General features: G+C 37.5%; 1 protein-coding gene across 1 annotated transcript in view; it reads left to right on the forward strand.

Moving 5' to 3' along the window:
• Window positions 1-2,253: 2,253 nt before the first annotated feature.
• LOC144043086 (MAM and LDL-receptor class A domain-containing protein 2) overlaps window positions 2,254-15,804 on the forward strand; it is a 56,645-nt gene continuing 43,094 nt past the window's right edge. Inside the window, exon 1 of the mRNA XM_077556325.1 lies at window positions 2,254-2,584. Within this exon, the coding sequence (XP_077412451.1) occupies window positions 2,254-2,584 (331 nt within the window). The remainder of the gene's footprint in view (window positions 2,585-15,804) is intronic.

Genomic DNA, 15,804 nt, shown 5'->3' on the forward strand with positions numbered 1-15,804 from the left:
GAATATCTAAATAATTCAGGTAGCAGAGTATGTGATTGCTTTAAATGCACAACATGAAATTATCTTTGTTTTATGTTTTGAGTGACAGTAACCGTCACCTCTTTATTATTATTATTATTATTATTATTTTTATAAATAATGTTTTCAAATGATATCTGCCAGATAGGTGGTTGTTCTGAAGTGAGTCCAGTCACCTTCCACCATGCGGCACTTGCATCTCAAGTTTGCACACACAGGTCAATGCAATAAATAAATAAATAAAATAAAATTGCCCGATCGATGGCATGTATGTAAAAAAAAGAAGAAGAGTAAATTAGGTCAAGATTAGGTATGATGATCGTATCTCAAGGTCATATGGAAGGTCCCACAGTAGAGAGAGATCCTTGGGGTTTTTGTCAAAGAAATGCCTGAGAATTGTTTTAAATTGTGGGGGAGAAAATTGATAATTGGGTCATTAAAAGGGAAGTCAAGTCAAAAATTGTACTTAGAAATGTATGAAATTTTAGAACCTATTATTGTAAAGAAAATGTTTAACTTGACTTCCCCTTTAAAGAATGCCGCTTTTCCACTGCATACCTAGCTACTTGACTTGGCATGGCTCTACTTGTTCCAAAGCCAAAACTACCGATAAATATTAGCTGGTAATACAATGGCATTCTCCTCTTCAAACAACCACAGAAGAGGAGAAGAATATTACAGCATCGTTTCCACTAGGGGTGTTAGAAAAAATCTATTTGGCAATATATCGCGATATTACAGCGCACAATTCTTGAATCGATTCGATATGCGGCCGAATCGATTTTTAAACATCAATTTCTTATGGGAATATTCAACCAAACGTCTTACTTAGGGTTAGGATTCACACATTAAGCATGGAAGAATGTTATATTAATGGAACATTAAGCCTTGATATTTGATTTCAGTGCTGTTCAAACATGAAACAGACTGCAACCTGTTAAATGCAGTGGCTCATTTTCAGATAAATAAATAAAATTTCATACAAATCTTGCAGTGTACATGTACAAGTTTACTGATTAGTATTTTCTAAATTTGAATAAAAACAAACAAAAAAAAAAATCGCAATAATCAATTAATAGATTTGCATCGGGATTAATCGGTATTGAATCGAATTGTGACCTATGAATCGTGATACAAATCAAATCGCCAGGTACTAGGCAATTCACACCCCTAGTTTCTATCAGGTTGGGCTGTTCTTTTCAGATAGTTTCGTTAATATTGAGAAACCGCTGGTCAGACTGAGAGGAAAACATACAATAAAATAACCCCATTTTGGTTTGTTAGCCTATTTCATTCTGACAGATACATTCATTGCAGTGCCAATCAACTTTGAAGAAGTCAAAGTGAAGTAAAGCCTCTGCAGGACATTGGTTTAAGAGAAAATAATGTAGTTTTTTCTGTCTTCTAATCAAGTGGTTAATGGCCCACCAAAAAGATTTTTATATAAAAACTTGAGTACACTGTCATGAAATATAAGTTATTCCTACCCGTTTGACACATCAGCCAAGTAGGAATCAGTTGCTTTGCAGTCATTCTTGGCTTCGTCAAATGTTTTGGTCTCCGTCCCCACAAAGTAGCAGTAGGAGCCATGTCGTTTCCAACCCTGGAAAGCACATTCATTCAAGTCAAAATGTCATCATAATGGGTCAGTAAAATCAGTTGTGGGAGGTAAAGTAAGTAAAATTTAATTGTTTGAGTACTTGAGTAGATTTTTTTAGGTATCATCTGTCCTTTACTTGAGTATTGAGTTTTTTCAGAACTTTTTACTTTTACTTGTTCGATTGTTGAAAGCTGTGAACCACAAGTTTCTGGTATTAGAAAAATCTTTGTCTGATTTAAAAATAAATAAATACATACATACATATATAGGCAGTGGACCTGCGCATACTTGCAATTCGGCATCCGCAAATTCACCTAGGATTTTTTTTTTTAATTGACAATTGAGTTAGGCACGATTTCAGCATGCCCACAGCCTACCTATATGTGTTGCATGCCATTTACAATTTGATTTGAGGCTCATGTATCTTTTTTTTGGTATACTTTTTACCAATTGGAAAGGGTATTTACAACTGTGTCAGATTTAAAAGACAGGGACGTCTACTGTTCTCTCTTCTTTTTATTATTCTTCTTTTTTTTTACAAGCCATTTGTACTTCTATTCTGATCTGTTTTTGTGTTTTACCATCTATGGATTTTAATTGAAAACGTCACTCACAGCTTTGCAGCCAATATCCATATGAACTTCATCTGGCTGGTGGTTCGTGCTGCTCTGCTTCATGCAGACGAAGCCGTGTTTCTCATCACAGGAGCGGTCTGCCCAGTTGCCATTCTGCAAGCACAAATAATGTTCCCTTTTAAATGTGACCATGACCAAAAGAAACAAAGCAACATTTTGCTCCTTACCTCGCCCCGAATGAGAACGCAGTCCTCGTCGTCCGTCAAGAGGGTTGGTTCTCCATACTCCCAGCTGGTGAAGAAGACATCCGCCATGTCACTCCACTCGAACAAGCCCTCGGTCCTCCTGTCGTTCAGGCCGATCCACAGCTCGTCGGTGGAGGCTGCATACAGTGAGTGCCAACCCACCTTTATAATTACCAGCACGTTTTTTTTGTAACATTAAATCATTAATTCAGTCAGTCTCGGAACCGCTTATCCTCACTATAGGGTCAGGTTGAAGTTGTTAAAATATGAGCTACAAAGTAAAAGGCTAGTTTTACTGTGGCACGGTCAGCCTATTAACCTTAGCATTAGCTAACTGGCGCCTGGTGGCACGAACAGCATTAGCATCATAGTCGGTAGTCGATCTTAATTAAATTCGTTTGAATAATTTGACTGGGTATAAAAGCGAATACAGTACCAGTACATTATGAAATATTATATTATGGGATAGCACACATGTTGGACAACTGAAGTTTGAACATTTACATTTAGAGAAATGTCAGAATCCAGGACCCATCTGTCGAGTAAGGACGCATATGTACTTGCTCCTGCACTCGTTCTTGACTTCTAACAATTTTGTTGACATTGGGATTTTTTAACTACATTGTTGCAATATGCCGGGCGGGAAAAAAAGCTGACGAAATTGAGGAGATAAAATCTTTACTTGCAAAACTAAAATCAATAAATAAAAGTACACGAAACTCTTTTCGCTGTTCAAATTCAACAAGGAAACGGTGAGTAATTCTGCGAGAACATAATTAATTGCAGCGTCCATTCGTCTGTTAGGTTTGTTTGTTTGTTTTCCCGCTTATTGGTTTCGTCCTGCCTAAACAACGCCTGATTGGTCCGAGGGAAAAAAAGATCGGCTGCAGGTTTAGGACCCCTGTAGTAATATTTCAGAATAATTTTAATGCAGCATTATAAAACAGTATACGTTCCTATTTTTACATTTTCAAACTGCTAAAACAGACCATTGTAGTTTTTGATTTAGAGAGTTTGACTGCCACTATGTTTTGTGTTCACCCACCGTATCCCAGTTGAGAGACAACAAAGCTGTGGTCCTCAATGTTGCGCATGCTGACAAGCTCCCCCTCCTCTTTGCGACAGTCCTTCTGCGCATCGGACCATGTTTTGGGGGTCCGAATGAGATGGAAGCAGTGGCCGTTGTACGGAATCCAGGGGCTTGAACAGAATCCTTGCTCAACTAAAGATGAGAAAATAAATAGACATTTTGCTCCATGACAACATAACAGCAAATACAATCCTATGAGCTTAATTTGTCGTCTAACTCCTTTTAGTCATACACAAATTAGTGTTGTTCCGATGCCGATACTGGTATCGGTAGCGGCCCCAATACTGCATTAAAACAGTGGTATCGGTGAGTACTAACAAGTAACATGCCGATACCCATTAATTCTGACGTTAATATAGGATTTTGGATGCAGCATCTTGTGTCTTGCTCATGCACGACGTTCACTGATTTGTGACATGTTCACTGCATGCCGAGCTAAGAAATCCTATTGGCCCTTGAATACTCTGAACCAATAGCAGGACAGCTTTTTCATGTTGAGGAAAAAACAAAACATAGGTATCGGTATGGTATCTGCATCGGCCGATACTGCAAAGCTGGGTATCGGTATCGGGGGCCAAAAAACGGTATCGGAACAACACTACATAAATTCAGTTTTCCCGTTTGAAACGAATGCCATTAATACTTCCTTGGCGTCTCCCAGAAACTGTTTTAGATCAGGTCCGCTAGCTTAAAGCTAATCTATGGAGCTATTTGCCCCAAAATATTTTATGACCCAAACATTTTCTAATTAGCAGTTTAACACCTTAGCTGTTTACAATGGATACTCCTGCAAGCCTCTGGGTAATAGTTTTCAGACCGGAGTCGGGTTTGAATTTCCCGCCCTCTGTCTGCGGATGTGACATCATGCACGCATTGTCTAGTGAAGGAGGAATTGTGTGTTTTATTTTTTTTAGCCTCGTGACAATCTTCTGCTTTGTGCAGCTTTAATGCCAACACACAATGTACAATTTGGTAAAAACAAACAAAGATGAATTAACAACAAACTAGCATCAGTGTTGTAGTCATCACCCTCTGAACAATTTCAACACAGACAGTGCAGCAACACATGTAGACAGACAACATACTCACAGACACACAGTGGCTATGAGGCTGGAATTAATGGCATTTTCATTCATTACAATAATAGAGAACTATATTGGGACTAGAAACAAGTGGTTTGCGTAGCAAGCGTGGTCACGTAACTCATTAAACTCGTATGTAAAGGTACAACTGTACCAGTAATGTTTGATATCATTTCAAACATGGTTTACCTATAAAGGTTTTGCTCCAAATAGATGCCTTCCTCAATCTACAGTTGAGTAAATAAATGCCCACTGTGGCCACTGTTTGTACTGGGAGTGAAAAGTGATTGCGTACCTTGTGGAGGAACAGGCGGCGCTCCGGGTTTATAGCAGATATAGCCAATCTTCTTTGAGCAGGGAAAAGTTTCCCACCTGTGCTGCCCAGCCGAGTCCAGAAGTACACAGTTGTGACCCGGATAAGGAAGCGGGAAACCTAAAACAAGATCAACATCCATGATCCTTCCTTTTACTGTAGCAGAGTCTCTGCTGGGCTGGACTGGCCATCTGGTGTAGAGGGCAGATGCCTGGTGGGCCAGCGTCTTTTGGGGCCAATGCAGTGCTTTTTAATTATTATTTTCCTCCATTTGACCCACCGAAATTGACCCACGATTTAGAGGGACTAGTCCAGGGTTCACCAATTCCGGTCCTCGAGGTCCGTAGTCCTGCAGGTTTTAAATGTTTGCGCCTACCAACACACCTGATACTAGGGCTGGACAATATGGCCCAAAAATAAAATCAAAATTTTTACAGACATTCAGGACGATTACGATTTAAAATAGATTTTAATCTAATAAACCCAACAAACATTTATTTAAAGGTTTCATTTATTCAAAAATAATTCCTGTCAAAATGTTCAGACAACAATAATGTAAACTGATTCCAAATTAGTTTTGAGATAAACTTAACATTCATAGTTTTTTCTTAAATGCCACAATTAAGTAGTTGGTAGCTATTTTGTAAACATGTCTTGTAAAGCACCCATCCAGCATTCTGCCACTTGTGCAAAATTACAACTTACAAAAACATTTGAATGTAACACAACATAAGAACAACAGCTTTTAATAATCCAAATAACAAAATTCGATTTCACGATATAGCAAATTTTCAACGATTCGATTTTTTAAATGACGCCGTATGGATTAATTTGATTTATTGCCCAGCCTTATCTGATACTAAAGATCAGGATCGTTATCAGGCATGCTGATGAGCCGATTATATGAATCAGGTGTGCTAGTGGGCGGAAACATCTAAAACCAGCAGGACTCTGGACCTCAAGGACCGGAATAGGTGAATTGGTGAACCCTGGACTAGTCCATTAATCCATTTCGAACATAGACAGCAAACCGTACCAACATAAGTCAATATCAGTGTCAGAACTATGTGTTAGGCGAGGTCATCAGAAGCCAGGCCAGGCCAGGCCCGGCTGGCGGGCGGGCTTAAGTCAAAATGCCAGGGCTGATTTTTTTGTGTGCCAGTCCAGCCCTGAGCAGACAGTTGACTTCAAAAATCAAAGCCTTATTTCCTGAGTGAAAACTTACCACTAGCCCATCTCAGGAATCGCATGGGCTTGTTATCCGTCCACTGCCAACCATGGTCGGGGTTCAGGACCAGCCCGATCCAAAGCTTATTCTTCACATTTCCTAATAGTGCTGTGTGTTGACAACAGAGGGGGCAGGGCAGGTACACACAAAAAATAACAGGGTAAAGAGGTTGTTCCTCTTTTTTTCCCGCCCGAGTGCTTCCTCATTTTTGTTGCTTAATTACAAGGTCGCCAACAATCACAAAAACTTCTCAGGAACAATGACGTAAAACTAATCGGGAGATAGTGTTAATAGTAAGACTAGATTGCCTTCCGTGATGAAGCTGGATGGTCCCGAGATAAATTGGCAGTCTAATAAATATAAACTGCATTTCTTTGTAGAGTTAGTGAAAATATTGTTATACTGAAATGGCCTCTAGGAAAGAAATTGTGTAAATAAAAATTGAAAACATTGTGCTTCATTTGTAATTCATCCATAAGCAAGCAGCAGTACAATTAGCTGGCATCTAACAAGAGTAGTTTTTGCTTTGTTTTTTTGGTGAGTTTAGTTTTGACAGACCGATATTAATACTGTACTATCGGTTGCTTCTACCTGTGATGATTGGTTTGACTTTGAGTTATATTTAGTGTTATACAGTGTTTATCCTATTTTACACTTGATAAAATGCTTAAAAGTTCTTCATTTTATTTTGAAATGATGTGTTGCGTGTGATGTAGCATTGCAGCTTTTATTTAAAAAAAGGTTACAAACATCAATAAAATAATTACAGAATCTATGAATTAATAAAAACAAATCTCTAAAATAACAATAAATTAAATTCACACACATGCACCACACGCAATTAAAATGTGTCATATTAGCTGTTTAAGTGTGTGTGTGTGTGTGTGTGCACGCGCGTCTGTGTTTGTGTTGTATTTAATACATTTTCCCGCAAACACAATTATTATAATTTTACAAATTATTTGAATAATTAATTAGCATGTTGCCTTTGGCACAAAGAAGCCTCCATGTTAAGTAAACAAAACCTATTTAATTATTCTGTTATTAATTCTATTAAATTAGTTCAATTAAAATGGAATTTAAAGGATGGCATTCACGAGGATTTTGAAATGTATACATTTGTCCTGAAATAAATGAGTATTCAAAAGGTTCACTATAATGATTAAATATTCAATTTCATAATTTGTTTGATTCATGCACGATTTAATCAGAATTATCAGGACATTTTGATGTATTTAATTAGAGCAACTTGGCATGTTATTCTATATTTATAGAATCAGAACGACTTGGATGGCACACTTTGTAGGTTCTATTATACTCGTGGGCTCTACTGTAGTTTTGCTGCTACAGTTTAAGAGCAGCAAAGTTCCAAAGAGTCTCACCTGAGATAAAGGCTTGCTCGTTGGGATCGGTGACGCTGACCAAGGTGGCTCCCTGCTGTTTACAACTCTCATCAGCCTGCGCCCAACTCAGAACTGACTGAGCGTTGAGCTGGTAGTACCCTCCTGTGATATGATTCTTCTTCCAGTATTCTGTAGCTGGGCAGTGACACAAAAACAATAGATTATTCATTCCGTGACCACACTTGTAACTAAAAACACTCACATCTCAAATCGTCCTTTGCCATTGAAATTAATGGAAATGAAATGCTATTACTCCTTTCCAGCAAAAAAACCCCCCAAAAAAACACACGCACACACATTTTTGTAATGTGTTTAAATAAGGAAATAAGCCGTTATAAGATTGTGCTTTACAAAAACATAGCATCATGACATGATTAATTAAATGTAATGAATGAATGTAAACAATTTGACCGTGATTTAATGCTTCAATTCAGTTAATTCTAATGTGCCATCTTGTGTTCCTTGGCCACTGGGGGCAGTATAATACAACCATAAGACATAAGTCATTTTTTCAGATTTTTCGGGAAACACTAGAAATTGAACCATTTGCATCATGAGATGATTTATACAGTGAGGAAAATAAGTATTTCACCCCCTGGTGATTTTGTGAGTTTGACCCTTTACAAAGAAAGGAACGGTCTATAATTTTCATGGTAGGTTCATCTTAACAATGAGAGACAGAATATTAAAAAAAATCCCAGGAAATCACATTATATTAATTTTAAACATTTATTTGTCTTTTATTGAGGAAAATAAGTATTTCACCCCCTAGCAAAACATGACTCAGTACTTGGTGGAGAAACCCTTGTTGGCAAGCACAGCGGTCAGACGTTTCTTGTAGTTGGTCACCAAGTTTGCGCAGATCCCAGGAGGGATTGTGGCCCACTCCTCTTTGCAGATCCTCTCCAAATCCTGAAGATTTCGAGGCTGTTGCTTGGCAACTCGAAGCTTCAGCTCCCTCCACAAGTTCTCTATAGGATTAAGGTCTGGAGACTGACTAGGCCACTCCATAACCTTAATGTGCTTCTTCTTGAGCCACTCCTTTGTTGCCTTTGCTGTATGTTTTGGGTCATTGTCATGCTGAAACACCCATCCACGACCCATTTTCAATATCCTGGCTGAGGGAAGGAGGTTCTCACCCAAGATTTCCCGGTACATGGCCCCATTCATCCTCCCCTCGATCCGGTGAAGTCGTCCTGTACCCTTAGCAGAGAAACAGCCCCAAAACATAATGTTTCCACCACCATGCTTGACGGTGGGGATGGTGTTCTTGGGGTCAAAGTCAGCTTTTTTCGCCCTCCAAACACGGCGAGTCGAGTTGATGCCAAAGAGCTCGATTTTAGTCTCATCTGACCACAGCACTTTCTCCCAAGCCTCCTCTGAATCATCCAGGTGCTCATTGGCAAACTTCAGACGGGTCTGTACATGTGCCTTCTTGAGCAGGGGGACCTTGCGGGCACTACAGGATTTCAATCCATTACGGCGTAGTGTGTTACCAATGGTCATCTTGGTGACTGTGGTCCCAGCTGCCTTGATATCATCAACAAGCTCCTGCCGTGTAGTTCTGGGTTGTTTCCTCACCTTTCTCATGATCCGGTTCACTCCACGAGGTGAGATCTTGCGTGGAGCACCAGACCGAGGGAGATTGATGGTCAATTGGTGTGTCTTCCATTTTCTAACTATCGCACCAACAGTTGACTCCTTTTCACCCAGCTGCTTGCTAATGGTCTTGTAGCCCATTCCAGCCTTGTGCAGGTCTATAATCTTGTCCCTGGGTCTGTGGGAGCCAGAATTCTTGCTGGTTGGTAGGGGGTGAAATACTTATTTTCCTCAATAAAAGACAAATAAATGTTTAAAATTAATATAATGTGATTTCCTGGGAATTTTTTTAATATTCTGTCTCTCACTGTTAAGATGAACCTACCATGAAAATTATAGACCGTTCCTTTCTTTGTAAAGGGTCAAACTCACAAAATCACCAGGGGGTGAAATACTTATTTTCCTCACTGTATATAATTTAAAAAATGCAAAAAAAAAAAGTCTGGGCTAGGGCTGCTTGATTATTAGGAAAATAGTAATCATGATTATATTGGTAATAACTTAAATCACGATTAGGACGTTCATCTATTTTTTGGTACAAAACAAGAAAATGTTTAAACATAAAAAATATGAAAACAAATAAAGTTCTTTGAAACACTATAATTGTGCAAGTTCCTTTTGGATGAAACAAATTTTACAGGGTTTTTCCTGTATACAAAATTCAGAGGCGGCCACCTCCACCTTATTTGCTTGCCACCTCCAGCCTGAGTGACTGATAATGAATGAATGCTTTAGCATGTTCCTACTGGAACTATTATTCTTATTATGAGACATTAAATTATTATATGTTGCCTGTAAAAAATAAAAGCAAGTCAGTTAAATTTACAGAATATATCGGCGGCCAATAATGGTGTCGTGTCAGTCTCGACCGTGAGTACCTTCCGATACCTTAAAATAAGACTGGTAGCTCAGCTCAGTGGCTTTGTGGTAGAGAGTCCGCCCTGAGACTGGTCGGTTGTGTGTTTAATCCCTGCCCAGGTCATACTAAAGACTATAGAAATGGGAACCATTTTCCTCCCTGCTTGACACTCAGCATTAAGGGTTGGAATTGGGGGGTTAGATCACCAAATGATTCGTGCAGCTGCTCAAGGGATGGGTCAAATGCAGAGAATGAATTTCGCCCTACTTAGTTGGGTGTGTCAAGGCGCTATATGTGACCCCTGCACGATCTGTGATGCGCATGCATGGAAGATCGGCCATCTTGGATAGGGCCACAACACTAGAACAAAATACCTTCATATCCCTGCGCGATATTGCGCGTTTGTAAAATGATACATGAAAAAAAAATCTTAGCTTCTTGATGAATTTTAAAGTAACTAACTAAGTAACTTTTGATCCTATGTGTTTTAAAGATGAACATTTAACTTTTTACCCCATTATATTTCCAGTGAGTCTGCATTGTTATACTTTACAGTAAGTCTGCGGTGTGTTTGATTTAAATGACCTCCACCCCTCACCCAGTCCCACCCCCTATGCTATTGGAACCCTAAGATTTTGTTGTCGTTTCCGAAGGCTGGGTAAAAGGCGAGCAACAAATAACTTCAAGTTGATGTTACTGGCGTCTTCCTGTTAAATTAACCAGACACAGCAGGACAGGATTCAAGAACGTCTCTTTTATTTAACTCTTTTCTCAAACGAGGCTTGCTCGGTTACACATCTCTATCCTCTCTGCGCTCATGACATGCGCAGTACACAAAGTAAACAAAAACAAACGTGCACCTGTCCCGTACCTTTAGCAATGTCTGTTCCATTTTGCGTGTGTGAACGTGTTTTGACCTATGTGGTTGCCGTAGTTAGCAATCCAAGATGGCCGATCTTCTGTGCATGCGCGTCACAGATCGTGCAGGGGTCACATATCGTGCCTTGACAACGGTTGCTCCGTGATCTGTTTCTTCTTTGGTACAATAAAGTTTAAATAAGAAAAAAACAAAAACTGTTTCTTCTCCAGTTGTTACTTCAGGTCTTTCCTGTGCACTGCTGTTGATATTGGGCCTCCATAATGGCGCCTCGCTGCAACTGCAGTTAAAATACGTTGCTCAATCAACGCAGCTGGAGTGCTACGGCTGTGTTGAGCGGTATCAGTCGCTCAGGCAGGAGGCGGCGAGCAAATTAGGTGGAGGCGGCCGCCTCCGCATTTTCTACATAGGAAAAACCCTGCCTGGTATCCGTAGTCACCCATCATAGTCAGGATGATACCACCTCTGGCTCAATTTGAGCCCTTAATAAATTTGTTATTTTAAAATAAAATAAAAAGGTGCAGTTGTATAAATTTAAACAACTCAAACAATTCAAAAATTATTATTAACTCATTCACTGCCATTAACGGCTATAAAAATCAAAAATTCATTTGAACTATTTCTATTAGTTTAACATTTTTTTCCACTTTTGTTAACAAGAGTATAATGAATAAATAAGTAAGTAACTAATAAATAGGTAAAATTTGTGATTTATCGTGAGTTAACTAGTGAAGCCATGCGATTAATTACAATTAAAAAATGTTATCGCCTGTTGATGATTATTAAAAATTAGGGGCGTCAGGTGATTATTTTTTTTATTTTTTACTTCAATAGTAAACGATCAGTTCTAAATGTGCAATAAAAAAAATCTAGGTTGTCATACTCTTGTTAACAAAAGTAGAAAAAAAGTTAAACTAATAGAAATAGTTTAAATTATTTTTTGACGTTTATAACCATCAATGGCAGTGAATGAGTTAATAAGCTTTTCTTTTTTTTTATGATTATGCTGATTTTGTAATTGTGGATGTAATAATTGAAATTCTAATTGAATTTCGATTAATTGCTCAGCCCTAACTTAGGCAATTATTTTAAGAGGGTGACGAAATTAATATAAGAGTGGCTCTTCTTTGTTTGTCTGTATTCACAGTCACTACAGTATTCTCAGTGACTCAGTCAGCCGCAATGTTATAGCCTAAATCTTTTTTGGTTTATAAGATTTTGTCTGTCTACATCCATTGCTTAAGGGTTCTAAAATCGCTACAACGATGGTAATTGAATGTCAATGGTGTTTTCCATTATATGTTAGCAAGCTTGTGGGGCTTATTTTTAGGCAATTTTAAAAATATGTGCAAATCTGTTAATTTGATGTTTACTAAGTTCAAATGGGAGTGGCATTAAACAGCTTGAGCCTCTCTTTTTGAATAATTGTTCCCTATTTGCCAAAGTGCTGAAATTGTGAGATGAGATGAGTTGAGTTCACTAACATTACTGCTACTAAAAAGTTAGTGCTTGTTTCTCAAGTTTGTGCTGACAAGTTAAAGCATATCTTGACAAGCCCCAATGTTGGGCCACTCATATCTCAAAGCACTGCTGTACACCTAATTCTTGGGGGGAACACCCAAAGTGTACCGTACATTAAACTCACATGTTGTCGGGCAGTATCCCCACTGCTCATGTTCATATTTGGTCCCGATGGCACACCAGGGGCGCTTAATGGAGGAGTCAAATGGCGTACAGTCTCCAAACCACCGATCTTTATACAGGAAGGGGAAAATGCATGGCTTTCCATACGCGTTCCCATCAATGGAGTACAATACTACAATGGGAAGAAGAGATTGACAACATTCATTATGAACTTTACATTCAAAACTTTACTCATACAATGCTCATAATAATTGTACACATCTTTCACAGATGTCTCACCAACATGTTATATTGTTGAACGTACCAACTTTTCAGAATACAGTATAAGATAATAATAACATATGAAATGTTCATTTTCAGATCACACTATTACGGACCTATTTTTTTTGTGTGCAATTTCATAATTTATTTACAATTGAAGAACAAACAACATAAATGTATTAAATTTCTGTTTCTTGAAGAACAAAATAGATATTAACCCCCCCCCCCCCAAATTATTATTTTTATTTATTTTTGCCAATAAAAAAGGTCCATCTCAGGGGACAACCATTTTGCCTCTTACTGTGGACTGAAAATTATATTACAGTTGCTTAGGGCTCAGGTAGCGCGACCAATCACAGCTCACCTGTTTTCTGAAGCTGAGCCGTGATTGGTTGTTTGTGAGCTTTGAGCAGCTGTGATGTCATTTTCAGTCGACAGCAAGTGGCAAAATGGCTGCTCTTTGAGATGGAGAACAGGTGGATTTTGCTGCTTAACTTATTCCCCAAATGCAGTATTATTCAGAATGCCACATTTAGACTGGTGGGGGCACATACAACAACCATGTTGGAACATCAATTGACATGTTTTAAAGGATAATGTTTAAAAAAAAATAATAATTAAGAACGACTCCGAACTAATTCGTAGTTAGAACAATGCTGCTTTCTTACATGTATGATAGACCTGACTTATTGCACTTTAAGACCAGTCAGAATCTTTTTTTTTTCTTCTTATTATTTTTTTTTTTTACAATTACTGAATTTGAATTACAGAAATATTTTCTTCTCATTCTTTCTGATATCAATTTTTGTATAAGTGATTATAACACGGGTTACTTTCATTAATAAACAAAATCATTTAATCTGTTACTGCCTCCTCAAAATTTTATTTGGAATTTGTATGTGGAGTTTTTAATCATGCCCTAGATCTTTAGAAGAATTGATGTTCCATAATTAATATTGAAGGAATTGAAGCGGATCAAATCGGAAAAAGTCTAATTGAACGAACTGAACTCCTGTGAATCGAAATTGAATCAATTGAGGAAATTCGAGTGGATACCCAGCCCTAATACTAAGTTACAAATCAAGCCGGAATTTGTTCGCTGATGTCAGCACCATTTGCGAGTTGGGATTTTATGCGCGAGTACAACCTCTAATGGCCAGCATTGTCATGTTTTATTGAAAAAATGGTTTGAGATTTTTTGCTTAAAATGGGTGTAATTATGAAAGAAATATATATATATATATATATATATTTTAAATGAAAGCAATAAAGAATAAAAAAAAATAAGGCATTCAAATTAAAAATATAAAGCATAAATGTTTTTTTTTAGACAAGAATATTTTTGGATATTTTTTGTATTTCAAATAAAAATGTAATTAAAAAGATGAAAAGAGCAATAATAAGGGCGGAATAAACTCTTGAACACATTAAAAGAATTCTAGGATATTAAACTTCGAAATACTGCAGTTGAGAATATTTTTTTAAATGTATTTAAAAAAAATAAGACCAGCAGATTTTTTTTTTTAACTTGATCATGTTCCTCAACATTAATCGACCTTCGTGCGTAATGTACCTCTGTGAGTTCTCGAGCAAGCGCCGTTGGCATTTCCCATGATAGTGAAGCTGTTGCCAGGTCCCGTCGTCCGAGAAAGCGCAATGCCTCCATCCGACTTTAGTTCAATATACAACTCTGGCTTTTGGCCTTTTAGTGCCAGCAGTGTCCCGTTCACGCATTCCCACTTCTGCAGGTCGCTCTTGTCGTCGCAATCGTACACGCTGACCTCGCTGCCGACGCTTTTGCCCTGCGACCCCAGGCACTTTTTGGTGGTGGTGACAAAGATGCGGTCGCCGCTCGTCCAGCGCACTTCTAGGCAACGGGATGACCTTTTCAGTAGACACATGCTCAAAGCTTTGTTGTAGAGCATGAATGGAGAGTCTGCATGGGAAAGTGAAACAGCAGGCCATCACATGCATTAACTTCCCGAAGATTTTTCAACAAAAGAAGAAAAAAAAATCTAAATCCATGAGGTCTGCGTTGCAGTTCCAATTCAAAAGTTCAAAACAATTGATTAAAAACTGTTTTTTAGTATGAAATGTGTTGTGTTTAGTCAACTATACTCATTACATTTAATTTAGTTTGGTTTGGTTTATTGAACATGTAAACATAAAGAAAACACAAAACACATTATCAGTCTAAAATCTAAATGGAAGTAAAAAAGAAAACAAGAATAAGAAGAAAGTTTTTTATTTATTTATTTATTTATTTCAACAACTCATGACTGTTACTGTAAATATTTTTTTTAAACTTTGCTTTTAAACATTTTTTTTTAAATTCAGCAAGTGACTGAAATCTTTTCAGGTCAGTTCCAAAATCATTCCACAAATTAACACCTTTTACAGAAACACACCTTTGCTTAATATTTGTTTTTGTTTTAATTTTTTTGTTAACACTTGTACCCCTTATGTTATAAGGAATCTCTCTAATTTCAAACAGCTTCTGAGTACTGTGGCAGAGTAGATTGTTGTGTACTTTATACATTATTTGTGCTATTTTAAATTCAACTAAGTCGTAGAATTTCATTGTATTTGATTTAATAAATAGAGAGTGAGTTTGTTTTGTATATTTTGATCGATTTATAATTCTTATGGCTCTTTTTTGCAGTTTGAAAACCGGGTTGGTATTTGTTTTATATACAATTCCCCAGATTTCTACACAATAAGTCAGATATGGTAATAATAATGAACAATATAATATGTATAAGGATTTCTTATTCAAAACATCCTTAGTTTTAGAGAGCATCCCTATAATTTTTTTACATTTTCCTTTTGACATTATCTATGTGTGACTTCCAACATAATTTTTCATCAATAACTACTCCAAGAAATTGATTTTCATACGCTCTTTCTATTTCAATTGAATTTACCATAATTTTGACCAGTTGTGTGGTTTGTCTAATACCTAAAACTCTAACCCTTGTTTTATTTAAGTTTAGTGATAATTTTTTCATCT

This window comes from Vanacampus margaritifer, chromosome 2 (genome assembly GCF_051991255.1).
Source record: "Vanacampus margaritifer isolate UIUO_Vmar chromosome 2, RoL_Vmar_1.0, whole genome shotgun sequence".
In the NCBI taxonomy this organism is placed as follows: domain Eukaryota; kingdom Metazoa; phylum Chordata; class Actinopteri; order Syngnathiformes; family Syngnathidae; genus Vanacampus; species Vanacampus margaritifer.